Source organism: Trichechus manatus, unplaced genomic scaffold (assembly GCF_000243295.1).
Source record: "Trichechus manatus latirostris isolate Lorelei unplaced genomic scaffold, TriManLat1.0 scaffold00029, whole genome shotgun sequence".
NCBI lineage: Eukaryota > Metazoa > Chordata > Mammalia > Sirenia > Trichechidae > Trichechus > Trichechus manatus.
Window position 1 is genome coordinate 3,061,609 of NW_004443965.1, and position 13,557 is coordinate 3,075,165.

Below are 13,557 nucleotides of genomic sequence, written 5' to 3' on the forward strand. Positions count from 1 at the left end.
TGTTATGTACAGGCTGTGTGGCCTTGGCAAACTACTTAATCTCACATCAATTTTCTCATCTGTAAAACGGGACTAATGACATTTATCTCCTTGTGTTGTGAGAGACATATGGCAATAGGTCCTCAATAAAATAGGAGTGGCACAGTGGTTAAGTGCTCGGCTGCTAACCAAAAGATCCAGCCAGCTGCTCCTCAGCAGAAAGATGTGGCAGTCTGCTTCCGCAGATTTACAGCCTTGGAAACCCTATGGTTCTACTCTGGCCTACAGGGTCTCTATAAGTCAGAATTGACTCGATCGCAATGGGTAAGTTGGTTAGTAGTTTATAGATAAATTTAGTCAACTTTACACTATGCCTAAAGTTTTGTTGTTGTTTTTTTTTAACTTTTTTCTAATCTAAGTAAGTATCACATGACATCTCAAAAGACTTAAATACCAGTAATAGTGTAATAGTGAAATATATTACCATTCATCCCCATTACATATTAGGCTCCTGAGTTTTGTAATAGGATGTCAATCCTGCCGCATGCTCATGTGGTTTCCAAAGTATATGTGTCTGTCTTCAACAAACAACACAAAATGCCAGCACTTCCAGCTCTGATTCATCAGGAAGTACAACCTCAAACTGCTGGGCTGCTATGTCCTATTATAGGTACTACTGAACAGAGAGACATTTACAGAGGCTCAACTATAAAACATGCCATCAATTCACCCTGCCAAGAAGCACTTTCACATCTATCCACGTGTTAAGTTGGGACATCAAAGACCACACCAAACCTAGGCCCATGCCTTGAGAACTGCAAACACTGAATTCACTTTTATGGTTTGCTTGTAGCTTTTAACATAGGTGGATCTGAGAAACTGCCAATCATGAGAACCAATGCTGCATTTACATTAAAATTATTGTGGAGAACACCGTCCTTTAAATAGCTCATTTCCCCTCTACAAGTGGAACACATTAAATTTTTCTTTTAGACTTCAGTGTTGGTTAAAACTGTGTTCTCCCTGAAACTCTAGTTAATATGCTATCCCTTTCTGAAAATGAGAATCATTTAATTGCTCTTGTTATCCTGAGAGCTCAAAGCTAAATGTGAATCTCAGTTACAATAAACATGTTGACAATTATGATGATATTTATGCATTTTTGTTTTCCTTGATTCTGATTTCCAAATTTTGCTTGTATGTTATTTCATCATGCGTGGGTTGTTTTTGTTTGTTTTTGTTTGGTAAGTGCCTATAAATGCTTAATGGAAACACTTATAATATGTATATGTTTAAATACTTCACAGTAAGATGCAGAAATATATGCATGCACATCTATTTTTGTGTCTATTACAAATTACTATCCTACCGTTTACTTCTTGATCATCTTGTGGCTCCTCCATGCAGTAAACCTGGAATGAGTCTACGACATCTTCCTTGTTCATGCTCCAATAAACTGCAATCGTTGTGCAAGTGGCGGAATTTGGTTCCTGAGGTTCTAATCTAGGAGGTTGTGGAACTGGAATATAAGCAAGGTTTGTTACAAGAATGTTCTTTTTACTTACTGATTTTTTTTTAAAAGTCACTTATGCTTGTTGACAAAAAAAATTAAATAATCAGAAATACATGGAGTAAAAGGTGGGAGAGCTTCATTGACCCCAACATTCCTCAACTTCATTTCTATTCCTTGGAGGCAACTGCTGTTATGTTTGAGTGTGTATCCCTCCAGAATACTTTCTATGCATTTGTACATGTGCACAAATAATACACATAGAAATAAATGAGCACTGATCCCAAAATGAGATCAATTGATAATACTCTTCTGTGATTCTATATTTAGAGCAATAAACTTACACAGGTTAGAGGATGCACCAAATAAATTAGTTTTCCTTCAAAACACAAACTTGAGTATGTTTTGCTAGATAACCAATGGTGTCTCCTTATATATCAATAGAGTCTATAATCACAACAGAGACAAATGAAATCCTTTTTAGATGTAGTTACTATCCTTCAAGGCTAAAAATGCTTCCATGAATAAAATACCAAAATATACTTTCTGGATCTACTATCCATTTCTTCTTCTAAATGACTATACTTACAGATAATTTTTTAATTTATGTAAAAATTACATAGGAGGTAAAGTGTCCTATTGACTGATTCAAATGTAGTTTAACTAATTTAAAACATATAGTCTACCTCTGGAAACACTGCTGGTGTAGTGGTTAAGAGCTGTGGCTGCTAACCAAAAGGTTGGCAGTTCAAATTCACCAGGTGCTCCTTGGAAATTCTATGGGGCAGTGCTACCGTGTCCTTTAGGTCACTATGAGTCAGAAGGAACTCGACAGCAATGGGTTTGGTTTTTTTTTTTTTTTTTGGTTTAGTCTAGCTCTGTTGCTCTGAATTTTAAAGACAACAATATTCTCCAGTGTTTTACTAGAGATTTTAGAAGTTTATAATTACGCTTATTGAATACTAATGTTACATTCAACACCATAAATCAGTTCCTATACAATCCTCCTCTAAAATTTATAAGACACAAAATCACTGAACATATTGTACAAATTAGAGGAAAAGGTTATTCCCATAGTTGAAAAGATGGCATGCTTTTAAATTTATTTTTGTGCTCATTTTTTTCTAGTCAACAATTTTTTGAGAGATAAGCTCACTGAAATAATATGGGCCAAATTTTATTAGATCAGTTTATTAAAAGTTGACACTGAAGGAAAAGAAAACAAAGTTTAGTTCAACCAGAAGATAAAAACAAGAAAAAATAAATAGGTGCAAAGAATGGAACAAAATGAGACAAATTGAAAAGATTCAATAAAGAGATAAAGAGCTGAAGAAATATACAAAGTTATGAAAAATGAGAAGCAGGCTAGAGAGAGGTCAAGTTCATGGGCTTCAGAGCAGAGAAGTTGGTCTAAGATTAAATCCCAGATGCCTCACTTACTAGTGGTATTATCTTCGCCTCAGTTTCCCCATCTTTAAAAATAGAAAACAACACAAACTCACAGGGTTGTTGTAGGAAGCAAGATAATGTGCATCAAGTACTTAGCAAAGTGCCCAACACACAATCAGACACAGAGGTGACTATCCATGAGTGATGGTTACTGTCACCTTAGCACTATTAACAAAAAAAGCCAAATAAAGGGCATAGAAGGAGAATTCAAGGAGTTTGGTACCTTGAATAGAAGAGTTTGTTAAAAAAAAAAAAAAAATGGGGCAGTATGGTGTCAAAAATGATATCAGACAAAAACTCAAACTAGAGACACAGCTCCTAAAGGAATCAGCTATACGACCTTGGGCAAACAACTCAATCTCTTTGGGCCAACTTCCTTTTTTTGTAAAATGAGGCATTTACGCTAAATGATTCAAGGGTCCTTCCAGTGCTAACATTCAGAAGGCAAAATGACTTTGGAAGAAAAATGCCACGAGAAGGCAGGAAATCCCTGAGGACGGGGTTGACTCAGGGATCCATCATCCGGTAAACCAAAAAGGCCACTGAGGTAAGACATACAGAGCAGTCGCTCCCCAAGGACTGGTGCTGGTTCAGAGACCCTTACTCTATCTCTGAATTTACTTGTCTTCAGGTCTGTCCAGACAAACAGAGCTCCGTAAATTTTCATGTTGCCCAGGTTTATTGAAGAGCCAAGCAGAAACTTCAATTATTGTTGATTGTGTTTCAAGCAGTGTCAGAGAACTCCTTGAGGCATGAACAATGAAAATACCCTCTTTTTTTCTATGACTTATACATTAATCTATATCTGCTTATTTAGATTACATCTGTCTCTTTTAAAATGGTAACAGCTTTTCATCTTTATCTCTTGCATGTGCACACTTGCTCACTCTTTCACTCTTTCCTTTTTGCAGTGGTAGCTTAACAAACTTACAAATTGATAACTGACCATAAACAAACAAATTTAAAAATCGCCTAATGTTAATGAAGACCAGTTGTAATTATGGTGTTGAATTATGGTGTTGATGAGGGATACTGAATACACCATGGACTGCCAGAAGAAAGAACAGATCTGTCTTGGAAGAAGTACAGCCACAATGCTCCTTAGAAAAAAGGATGGCAAGACTTCGTCTCATGTACTTTGCACATGTTATCAGGAGGGACCAGTCCCTGGAGAAGGACACCATGCTTGGTAAAGTAGAAGATCGGCGAAAAAGAGGAAGACCGTCAACGAGATGGATTGACACAGTGGCTGCAATAATGGACTCAAACACAAAAATGATTGTGAGGATGGCACAGGACTGGGCAGTGTTTCGTTTTTGTTGTACCTAGGGTTGCTATGAGTTGGAACCAACTCAATGGCACCTAACAACAACAACAACAACAGTTGTAAGGAATTAAGCAAAGCTTGAAATAATTTATTACCTAATGTGCCCCTGGCCTAAAAAGCACTAAAGTTAATGTCCTTTTTCAGAAAAAGGAAACACTTTTACTTTTCAAAGTATTCTAAAATTAAAAAGGGAATAAGAATATTCCATAGACACAATCTAATAATAACAGCTGGATTTACAACTCCTATTCAGTAGGAGAGTATCTGAGACCCAGAGTTTATAAGTTAACAACTTAGTTTACACTTCTGTAGCAATACACTTGAATAGCTATGGTGTCAAAAAAATACAAAGTGGAATTTTTAAGGCTTCTTTGCCAGAAGCTAAGACATCGCAGAAGAGTTGCCCCCATGGATTCCCATCTGCCATGGAATGTGTCATACTTGGCAAGGTAAGCAGTAGCTCAGCTTGGACTTCAGGAGCTGGGGCCAGAATCTACAGATTTCCACTCAACCCAGCTTTCCAAAGGTCTCCAGGAGCAAGAGTCAAGAAAGCCTTGGATATCACTAATCCAAGTTCTTCTCTCCTTTCACAGCAGTGCATTATGCCTCTTTTGGGTGGAGCAGTGGTTAAGTGCAAAGATTCTGAAGCCAAACTCCCCCCACCCCATACACACCCCAACTAGCTGTGTGGTCTTGGGCAATATGACACTTTGTTTCTCAAGCGTCCTCACCTGCCAAATGGGAATAATCATAAAACATGCCTCCTAGGATTGTTGTGAGATTAGACGATATGATATGCTTAACAGTCTTTCCATAGTGCCAGCATCATGTAAATAGCAAGTATCTGTTTGCTCTGCTGCTCAATGGAAAAGTCACATCCTTGCCTCTATTTAGTTTAGGGAGTGATCAGATTAACTTTTCAGGTACCAGTGAGGACTTTATATGTGAGAGGTAGCATTGGTCACAAAATGAACAAAAACTATGCAGCAGCAAGTCAACACCCTGGGTTTCAGTTCTGTGAAGCAGATGTACCTAGCAGCATTTATCTCAGAGACCAGTCTCTCCAAAAACAGTTTCCAACCACTGGGTCTGTTGTATGTACTACCTCTGGCTTAATCATTAACACTTTATGACAATTTAACTCTGGGACCTCCAAAATATATAAAATGACCTCTGATTGCCTGACAGGTATTCAAAAGTTTATCTTTCTAAATGAACAACAGCATATAATGAATCCCTTAAAAGCAAAGATCTGCTCTGTTATTAAGAATTTCTTAGTTTGCAATCACTGCTCTATTCTAATGCCTCTTAAAGACATTACAGGAAGACATCCTTTTGTTTTGAGACATTTCTAGAGAAAGCCCATTAAGATAAATGACTGAAATTTTCCCTTATGTAGGTTTTTTTTTTTTAAGACACAGTAGCCTTTTTACCAATTACTAAACTAAAACTCTTCCTACAGAAATGATAGTTAACTGTCAATTTAAAAACAGCTTTTCTAAGCTTTAACACTTTAAGGTGGTTTTAGAAGAATATAGCATCTTTTAAGAAGGATATCTGAGTACACTGTACAGTAACTTGGAAACTTCACTGAAACACAGCAGCTTTGAGAAATCTAAATAAGTTTCATTGTCTTGTTTGTTAAAATAGCACATTAAAAAATATTTTGAAGAGCCAGCAGGATGCTTCTGACAGCTGAGTGGGAGGCTCCTGGCTACAGCGTGTGATGCTGAGCTGTTAGTTCTCTAAGCTAATCTGTTTAGTTAGAAAAAAAAAAAAGGAAAAATAACTGAATTGAAGAGGGGAAAACCACTCACAAGGAAAAATCTGTTCAACACATATAAAAATATTTGATTTACTTTTCCTTCTATACCTGGCTGCTGGCAAGAAGCAAATAATCTCTAAAAGCAAGGGAGAGAAATCCTACTTTAGAAGAAAAGGAAAAAAAAAAAAAAGAGACCCTTTGGCTCCATTGCTGCTTCCTCCTACCTCCACAATATCCCAGCACAGCCATAAAGCTTCAAACGGAAACACAGTTTATAACTGAAATGCTGTGTTGGTCTCACGCTTTATTTCCGAATTTAGTTTTAAAATTTGACAACCAAGACATTTATTTTTCTCATTAATTTCTTTATATTAAAAACTTTACAAAACAAACAAGCAAAAGCTACCGAATTTCATCAAGGTAATTAAAATTCTTACCAGCTACTCGTTTTAACATCTGGTCACTTCTTGCCACACTGTCATCATAATGTTCAAAAAGTGAAAACCCAGCAGGCATGTTCTCTAAAGAAGCGGTGCTCTCCATTGTGGAAAGCAACCTACCAGGGAGAAAACATTTCTAGATAAGTGAAGAAGTTATTAACATACATAATGAAAGCTAAAAACAATTGTTCAAAATGAGTTGGTGGTGGTGGTGGTTTCTATGAGGCCAGGCCTCTAATTGATTCCAAAAAGGATTTAAACTGTTTCAAAGTCTGAAAATACATGTCTAAAGTCTATTCTTAGAGTTCTTGGGTGCAACTGGTAATATTGAAAATTTCGTCCCTACATCATCAAATGGAAACGGTTCTGCCAAATTATGCAGTCTTCAATTTCTCATCTATAAAATTAGTCCTCAAAATTACTACATTTTAATGGTATTGTATTTATTTCCTTAAAGATATAAAGGTTCAAAGCATCTGTAGGATGCCTTGCTATTCTCATCTCACAATTACGCTTCTGCCCACAAAAAACCGAACTCATTGTGATCAAGTTGATTCCAACTCATAGTGACCCTATAGAACAGAGTAGAACTGCCCCATAGGGTTTCCAGGGAGTGTCTGGTGGATTCACACTGCCGACCTTTAGTCTTAATCACTGCACCACCAGGGCTCCATATTATGCTTTTAGTCATTCAAAAAATATTGTTTGCCTACTGCATGTCAGGAACACTGTTCTAGGTCCTGGGGATACAGCAGTGAAAGAGGGTGAACTCTACCCATTCTTAAAAGACTAAACAAGCCACAGTTTATAATTTAACAGCTTTTGTTAAAGACCCTCTTAGCAGGGAGGCCAACAATTAGCACTGGTAAATCCAGATAAAACTTGGATGAAGAAAACAGGATACTCTGAAGGGGAGAGAGAAGGAGAAATTGCAGAAGCATTTATCCTCAGCATGAGGGGCCTCATACTGGATCAGGAGCTCCCTTCTGTGCACCTCTCTCACACAGGACTGGTACTATCTTCCAGCAATCAAGTCAGCAGCGAGGAACTGCACTGACTTCATCACTACAGACTTTTTAGTTCTCCCAGCACAGATCCACCTCAAAGCCTTTGCACTTAATGTTGGAATCTTCTTCTCCCAGATATTTGTATGGCTCCTTCCTTTGCTTGACTTATATCTCTGTTCAGATGGCAGCTCCTCAGAAAGGCCCTCCCTGTGTCTGCTACTAATACAGCACTGTCCTCTCTTACCCTTCCTCTGCTTCATTTTACTTCCTCAAACTTACCACACCAGTTTGTTTTTTGTCAGGCTACTTCACTAGAATATAATCTACATGCAGAAAGAGATTTTGTTTTGTTCACTGTTGCATTGTAATGTACTACTTGGTGCATAGCAGCGTTTAATCAATATATTTTGAGTGAATAAGAGGCCAATAGCTTCATGTGAGTGAGAAAATCAGGATCTCAGGACCAGTAAATTTTTGGTCAGTATGATGGAAAAATATTATAAGATATAATTCAAATATTTAAAGAGTGCCCACTATGCATACCAGTGTTAGGAACCATAAAATTTGCCATCACTGATGGAAAAACTTAGGAACAGACAAGGGTGGTGGCTGAACATCACGATGAACATAAGCTAATGTCACTGAACTGTGCATGTGAAGACTTTTGAAATGGCAAATGGTTCATTACATATATATTTACCACTATATATATATATATTTTTTTTTTTTTAATTCATCATCATCTGATTTAGGGGAGAAGATTTCAGGAGGGGCTCCAGAGAGGTGACATTTGGGCTGCATCTTACAGAATGAGTAGGAATTTCCTAGGCAGAAAAGGGAGTAAGGCTGTTGCAGATGGAAAGAGCAGCATGAACAAAGGCATAGAGATATGACAGAGTAACTGGGGGACTCTTGGGAGTTGGAGAACGGGAGGGTTAGAGATGAAAATAAAAAGGTGGTGTGTGGCTTGACTGTGAAGAGCCTTTCACATCCATTGAGAGTTCTTATTTTATCTTTTAGGGCAGGGAAAGCCATGGAAGTGTTTACACAAGGGAAGTTGAGAAGAATACCCTGGCAAGAGTCTAAGGAAGGACCAGAGCAAATAGACCAAAGAGGCAGCAAGGACACCGTAATGGTCTAGCTGAGGGAAGACACTGTGAGCCTGAATGAAGGCTTTGGGGATGCAGAGGGTGCAAAGAATGGATTCAGAATTAACAAAGAATGGTGGCCAATACCTATACTAAGCACTCTCAATAAACGTTACTGACTAAATGGACAACGCTTTGTAGCACAAAAGTTGCAGATACCACAAGCAAAATGTTTGAGATTTCCCTGTGCACTGACCTGTTCAGTTTTAATATTGGTATATAAAAGGGCAAGTGGGTATCTTTTTATGAATAGGTCCTACAATGATGGCAACTCTCTTTTTAAAATTATTATTATAATACAAAAGAGCAAATGGAGAAAAAAATGCATCCCCTTAACAGAACAGTATTTTCTAAGCAAAAGTGTTTTTCAAGATATGCAAATTTTTAGTCTAAATATGCTTGACAGCATTCCTTAATTTAAGCATTTTTAATGTTGAGAAAAATATGAGTATTTGATATAATATGAAGGCAGGGAGAAGAAGAAGAAAGGTAAAATAAACTAGGTAATTAGCACTTCTTGTAGAAAGGAACATCATTAACTTTGAGACTTTGAGGCAGAAGTTGCGTTGAGGACATGAAAGGCTTCCTTTTAGGGAAGCAATCAAGTTTCATCAGGGATGTGTGTGTATATTTGCGTGTGTTTAATTGGGTTTTCTTTAATTGCTCATATTTCTCCCCAGATCCCAGAATTTAGTTGTTTTTTTTTTTAACAGAAAAATAATGGTTATCACAAGTATATTCGCCCTTAGGTGACATGCAGCTTTAGCAAAGATTAAGTTGTTGAATGTTTTTATAGACAACATTTCCTAATTTCTTGAGTGTTTTGCTTTATGAAAGAATAAAGAATTTCTCTTACACGAAGTGTTAAAACAACAACAAAAATCAAAAGAGGAAGATTCATTTAGGTTAGTTAAGAAGAAAGAGAAGATAAATGCATGATTATCTTTTGAAGTGAAAATCAGAGAACATTCCATTAAGATTACATAAGGTCTAAAATTACACAAGGCAGATATGAATGATTCTTTCAAATACTCATATTTAACCAATACGTCGAAGTATCTACAAAACGTCCTGTACTAAGTGACAGGAATGACGGTCTGTGTGAGGTTGTAAATATAGAGCACATCTCAAGGAAGCAGTTAAAAATCTACATTATGATAATTGTTATTGAACTAAAGTACATGCAATTAATTCTCTTTCAAAGCTGTCATTTAGCTTTTAAAAAGCACAGTGTCTAAAAGTGAAAATGTAGTAGCTCACTAAATGTATGTATTTTTTCATTGGCAGCTCATTTTCTATAAAGCATCAAGATATTAAAATAAAGCATCCAGTCATGCTAGTCTCAGTAGCCACTACGTTGTGCCGCATTTTATGTACCTTTCATTGATTTCTTCAAACGACTTATGGCAGAAAGAGAGAGAATGAAAAAAAGAGGGAAAGGGAGAGAGAGAGAGAGACAGACCGATTAACACCCAAAAGAAAAACCAGCCAAGAACATGAAGTTTATGAACGTTCTACAAACATTACCCCTCAGCTTCCCCTGAGGCTGTTCCTCTTTGGGGGCTTCAGCCTGGGCAGCAAGGAAATTAGAGCTCAGAATGAAGGTTGGGGTAGAGATGGGGGTATTCGTTTCTAGTTCTACTCTGCTTTCTGTGATCGGCAAGGCCTGCAATGAGTTGCCTAACCTCTGCTTCTCTTTATTCATTAACAAAATGGTTTAGTCTCTAGAATGTAATTCTCTGAAGCAAGAAAAATGACTTAAACTTGTTCAATGTGGGACAGACACCAAAAACCTTATCAGTAGTTATCTTTGGGTGATACCTTCTCTGTGCTTTTCTGTATTTTCCAAATTTTTTCAAATGGATATTATTACTTTTATAAGCAGAAAAAATGTTCTAGAGAAAAGGAAATATTCTTATCAAACAAAGGTAAGGTTCTTAAGGAACACAAAGCATTTTATTAATGTTATGCTTTATTTGGTAAGGTGAGCCTAATTTCAAAATATTAAAGCTTTGCCTTAATTAAACATAAAGCAACCTGATGATTTTAGTTTTCCTTTGAGTATGGCCATGTCCACCTCATCCAAATTTGCTCTGGCTGGAGGTGTCCCTAAAGGCAAATTAAAAGCCTAACATTGTCCCATTTTGCCTTGCTCTGTCTCCAAACTTCACTAGAGGGCTAGGAGAACTGGGGATCTTCAAAAGGGAGATCTCACTCATCATAAGATCATGTTTTCCTCCCATTTCCCTGGCTTAGCTTTGGGCCAGGTTTGGAACTACCTTCAGGGAAAACAGCTCTATGACTCCTTGTAATCCTGGCTCCATGGAGAACCAGCATTTTCCTGAACATTCTAGGAAACTAAGGCAGTCAAATTAAGGGAGCAATTTGATAAGCACCCAAGGGAATCTACCTCTGTTCACTGTTAAATTGTTTTAATTAAGGAATCCTGTCCCGGGAAACCCCCTTGTAAAAGCACCAACATATTACCTGAGAGAGGTACAACACTATGTCAACACTATAAACCAAAACCAAACCCACTGTGGTTGAGTTGATTCCGACTCATGACGACCCTATAGAACAGAATAGAACTGCCCCATAGGGTTTTCAAGGCTGTAAGTCTTTATAGAAGCAGACTGCCACAACTTTCTCCTGCAGAGCAGCAGGGTGGATTCAATCCACTGACTTTTCAATTAGCAGCCAAGCACTTTAACCACTGCACCACCAGAGCTCCTATGTTATCATTATTAATGTACCAAATTACTCTCAGCCACTTGGCAAGGCTCAGAGAGAATGGTCTATATGAGAGGTAACTTCAGATTAGGGTGGAGTGGACAGGCCCAGGGACCAGTGTGAGGACACCAGGCACTAGATGAGGTGCTGGCACTGAAGGGAAGACATGGGAATGGATAAGGTTCTAGAGGCTGCTTTCTCTCCCTCTTGGGAGTGACCAATACTGCATGGCAGATGGAATGGGATTTCTTTCATGATGATGCTGTGGCCTGCCTTCCCTTCCATGTGTCCTTCAGCTGGATCTGGGCATCAAGGTTGTAGGAATTTGCTAGCCTTTTCTATAGGCACCAGGCATGACCCAGTAGTTTTTAAATGTCAGAATCATATAAACCCTGTGCAGAGATATAAATGATTTTAGAATATTGAGAGATGAATTTTTCAAAGTAGACTTTGGCCAGAGTGGGCTCCACTGTGTTTGGGCCTGTTTTAAGTGTGCTTACAGTCAGGAAAACAGTCTCGTCTAGCTCCTCCGCTTCTCTGACAATGGTTTCCAGGGTGTCCTTGGCAGTATCCATGCTCTGCAGGAAGTGGACCATCTGGTCATGCAGGAACTCCATCTTCTTCTTCTTTACTTCCTCGAAGCTCTGGGCCTTCTCATCATACTGGGCTAAAACCTTCTTCATCATTTCCTCATTCTGTTCTTCTAGCTTTTTCTCATTTTTGCTACAGTTTTCCTGAAAAAAAGAAAGAACACTTCTGAATGAAACAACTGCTTTTTTTTTTTTTTTTTTTAAAGAAACACCAGCCTTTCAAAGAACTGAACTCTGGTATCCTGATAAGAGAATCTCACTTCTCTAAGTAGCATTAAATGCACAGCCTGAATTCCCAACCCAACCAATATCACTTTGCCATAGTCAGCTTTGCAACAGAATTAATTGACTGTAAGAATATCATCAAAGAAGATTTAGTGTCTGAAATACAAAAAAAAAAACAACAACAAGATATTTGCATGGAAGTCTTACTTGAAAACAGCATCACAGTGAGCGAGAATCCATGACCTTCAGGTATTGGAGAGGGTTTACTGCGGTCTTCTCTGCTCTACTGATGTCATGGTGTGAACAGGGGAGCAGCCAAGATATTGAACAGGGTGCTCCATTCACAGCTGTTCTTCAGGGAGGGGGAAGCCTCACTGTAATAGGAGGAACTGTACTGCCCATCTAGACACACCTAGAGGCCTGGCTACTCTCACTAGCAGGGCTGGTGATAAGATGATCATATAGTTTACTATTTAAAGGGATACTTTGGGGGAGTCTCTAAAAATAACTAACAGGTGTTAACTGATCAACAACAGAAGTGATACAGACCTCTCATAAGCACACCAGAATGTGAAGTCACCCTAGTGGTAAGGGAATTGTGCACCAGCCTTCTGCAGTGGCCTTGGGCCCTCTACCACTCCGCGATTGACAGGTGAAGATGACTGGGCCATCTCCATATGTGGATGGAGCACTGCTACCCCTTTCCTCACTGCGGAGGGGGCAGGAGCCAACAGCCAGGAAAGCATGAACTCAGAAGAGACAGTTGTACCATGAGAGACACTCATTTGTCCTGGGCCCGGGACACAGGGCAGTGACTTGAGTGTTTCTGCAGAGCCAACCAGCGAGAGCCAGGATAATGGAGTAAGAATTTAGAACTGGATTTAAACCTTGGGTCTCAATTTACTATCAATTTTCTATGACTTTGGGCAATATACTTAACTCTAAGCCTAGTTTCTTATCTATAAAATGAGAACGATAATAATAACACCTCTCCTGTAAGGTTATTGTGAAGATTAAATTGGGTAAAGTGTATAAAGCATTTGTGCCATCGTAATAAATGCCTGATAACATGTGTGTGTTTTTAAGGGCAAATCTTTAATCCTTAAAACAGAAAGCAGTCTCACCAATTACACTCGGGTAAGACTTTTTTTTTTTAAATTGTGGTCAAAACATATGTAACAAACATTTGCCAACTCAACTATTTTTACATACATAATTCAGTGACATTGATTACGTTTATCATGTTGTACAATCAATACCACTACCCTTTTCAGAGGGAAGACTTTAAGGACTCTTATTTGTAATGGAACAAAACCAACAATGGCAAACACACACATGAATGCACAACCCCCAATTCAGATCCTTTTAGTTCAGAATCATTTACTTG

The 13,557-nt window shown here is 38.2% G+C and overlaps 1 protein-coding gene across 1 annotated transcript in view; it reads right to left on the bottom strand.

Annotated features, from left to right (window-relative positions):
- The window catches only part of CMYA5 (cardiomyopathy associated 5), a 103,911-nt gene that overhangs the window by 40,606 nt on the left and 49,748 nt on the right, over window positions 1–13,557 (bottom strand). The window contains exons 4-7 of the mRNA XM_023729471.1: window positions 11,856–12,089; window positions 10,003–10,025; window positions 6,468–6,586; window positions 1,349–1,498 (exon numbers count right to left, since the gene is read on the bottom strand). Coding sequence (XP_023585239.1) covers window positions 1,349–1,498; window positions 6,468–6,586; window positions 10,003–10,025; window positions 11,856–12,089 — 526 coding nt within the window. The remainder of the gene's footprint in view (window positions 1–1,348; window positions 1,499–6,467; window positions 6,587–10,002; window positions 10,026–11,855; window positions 12,090–13,557) is intronic.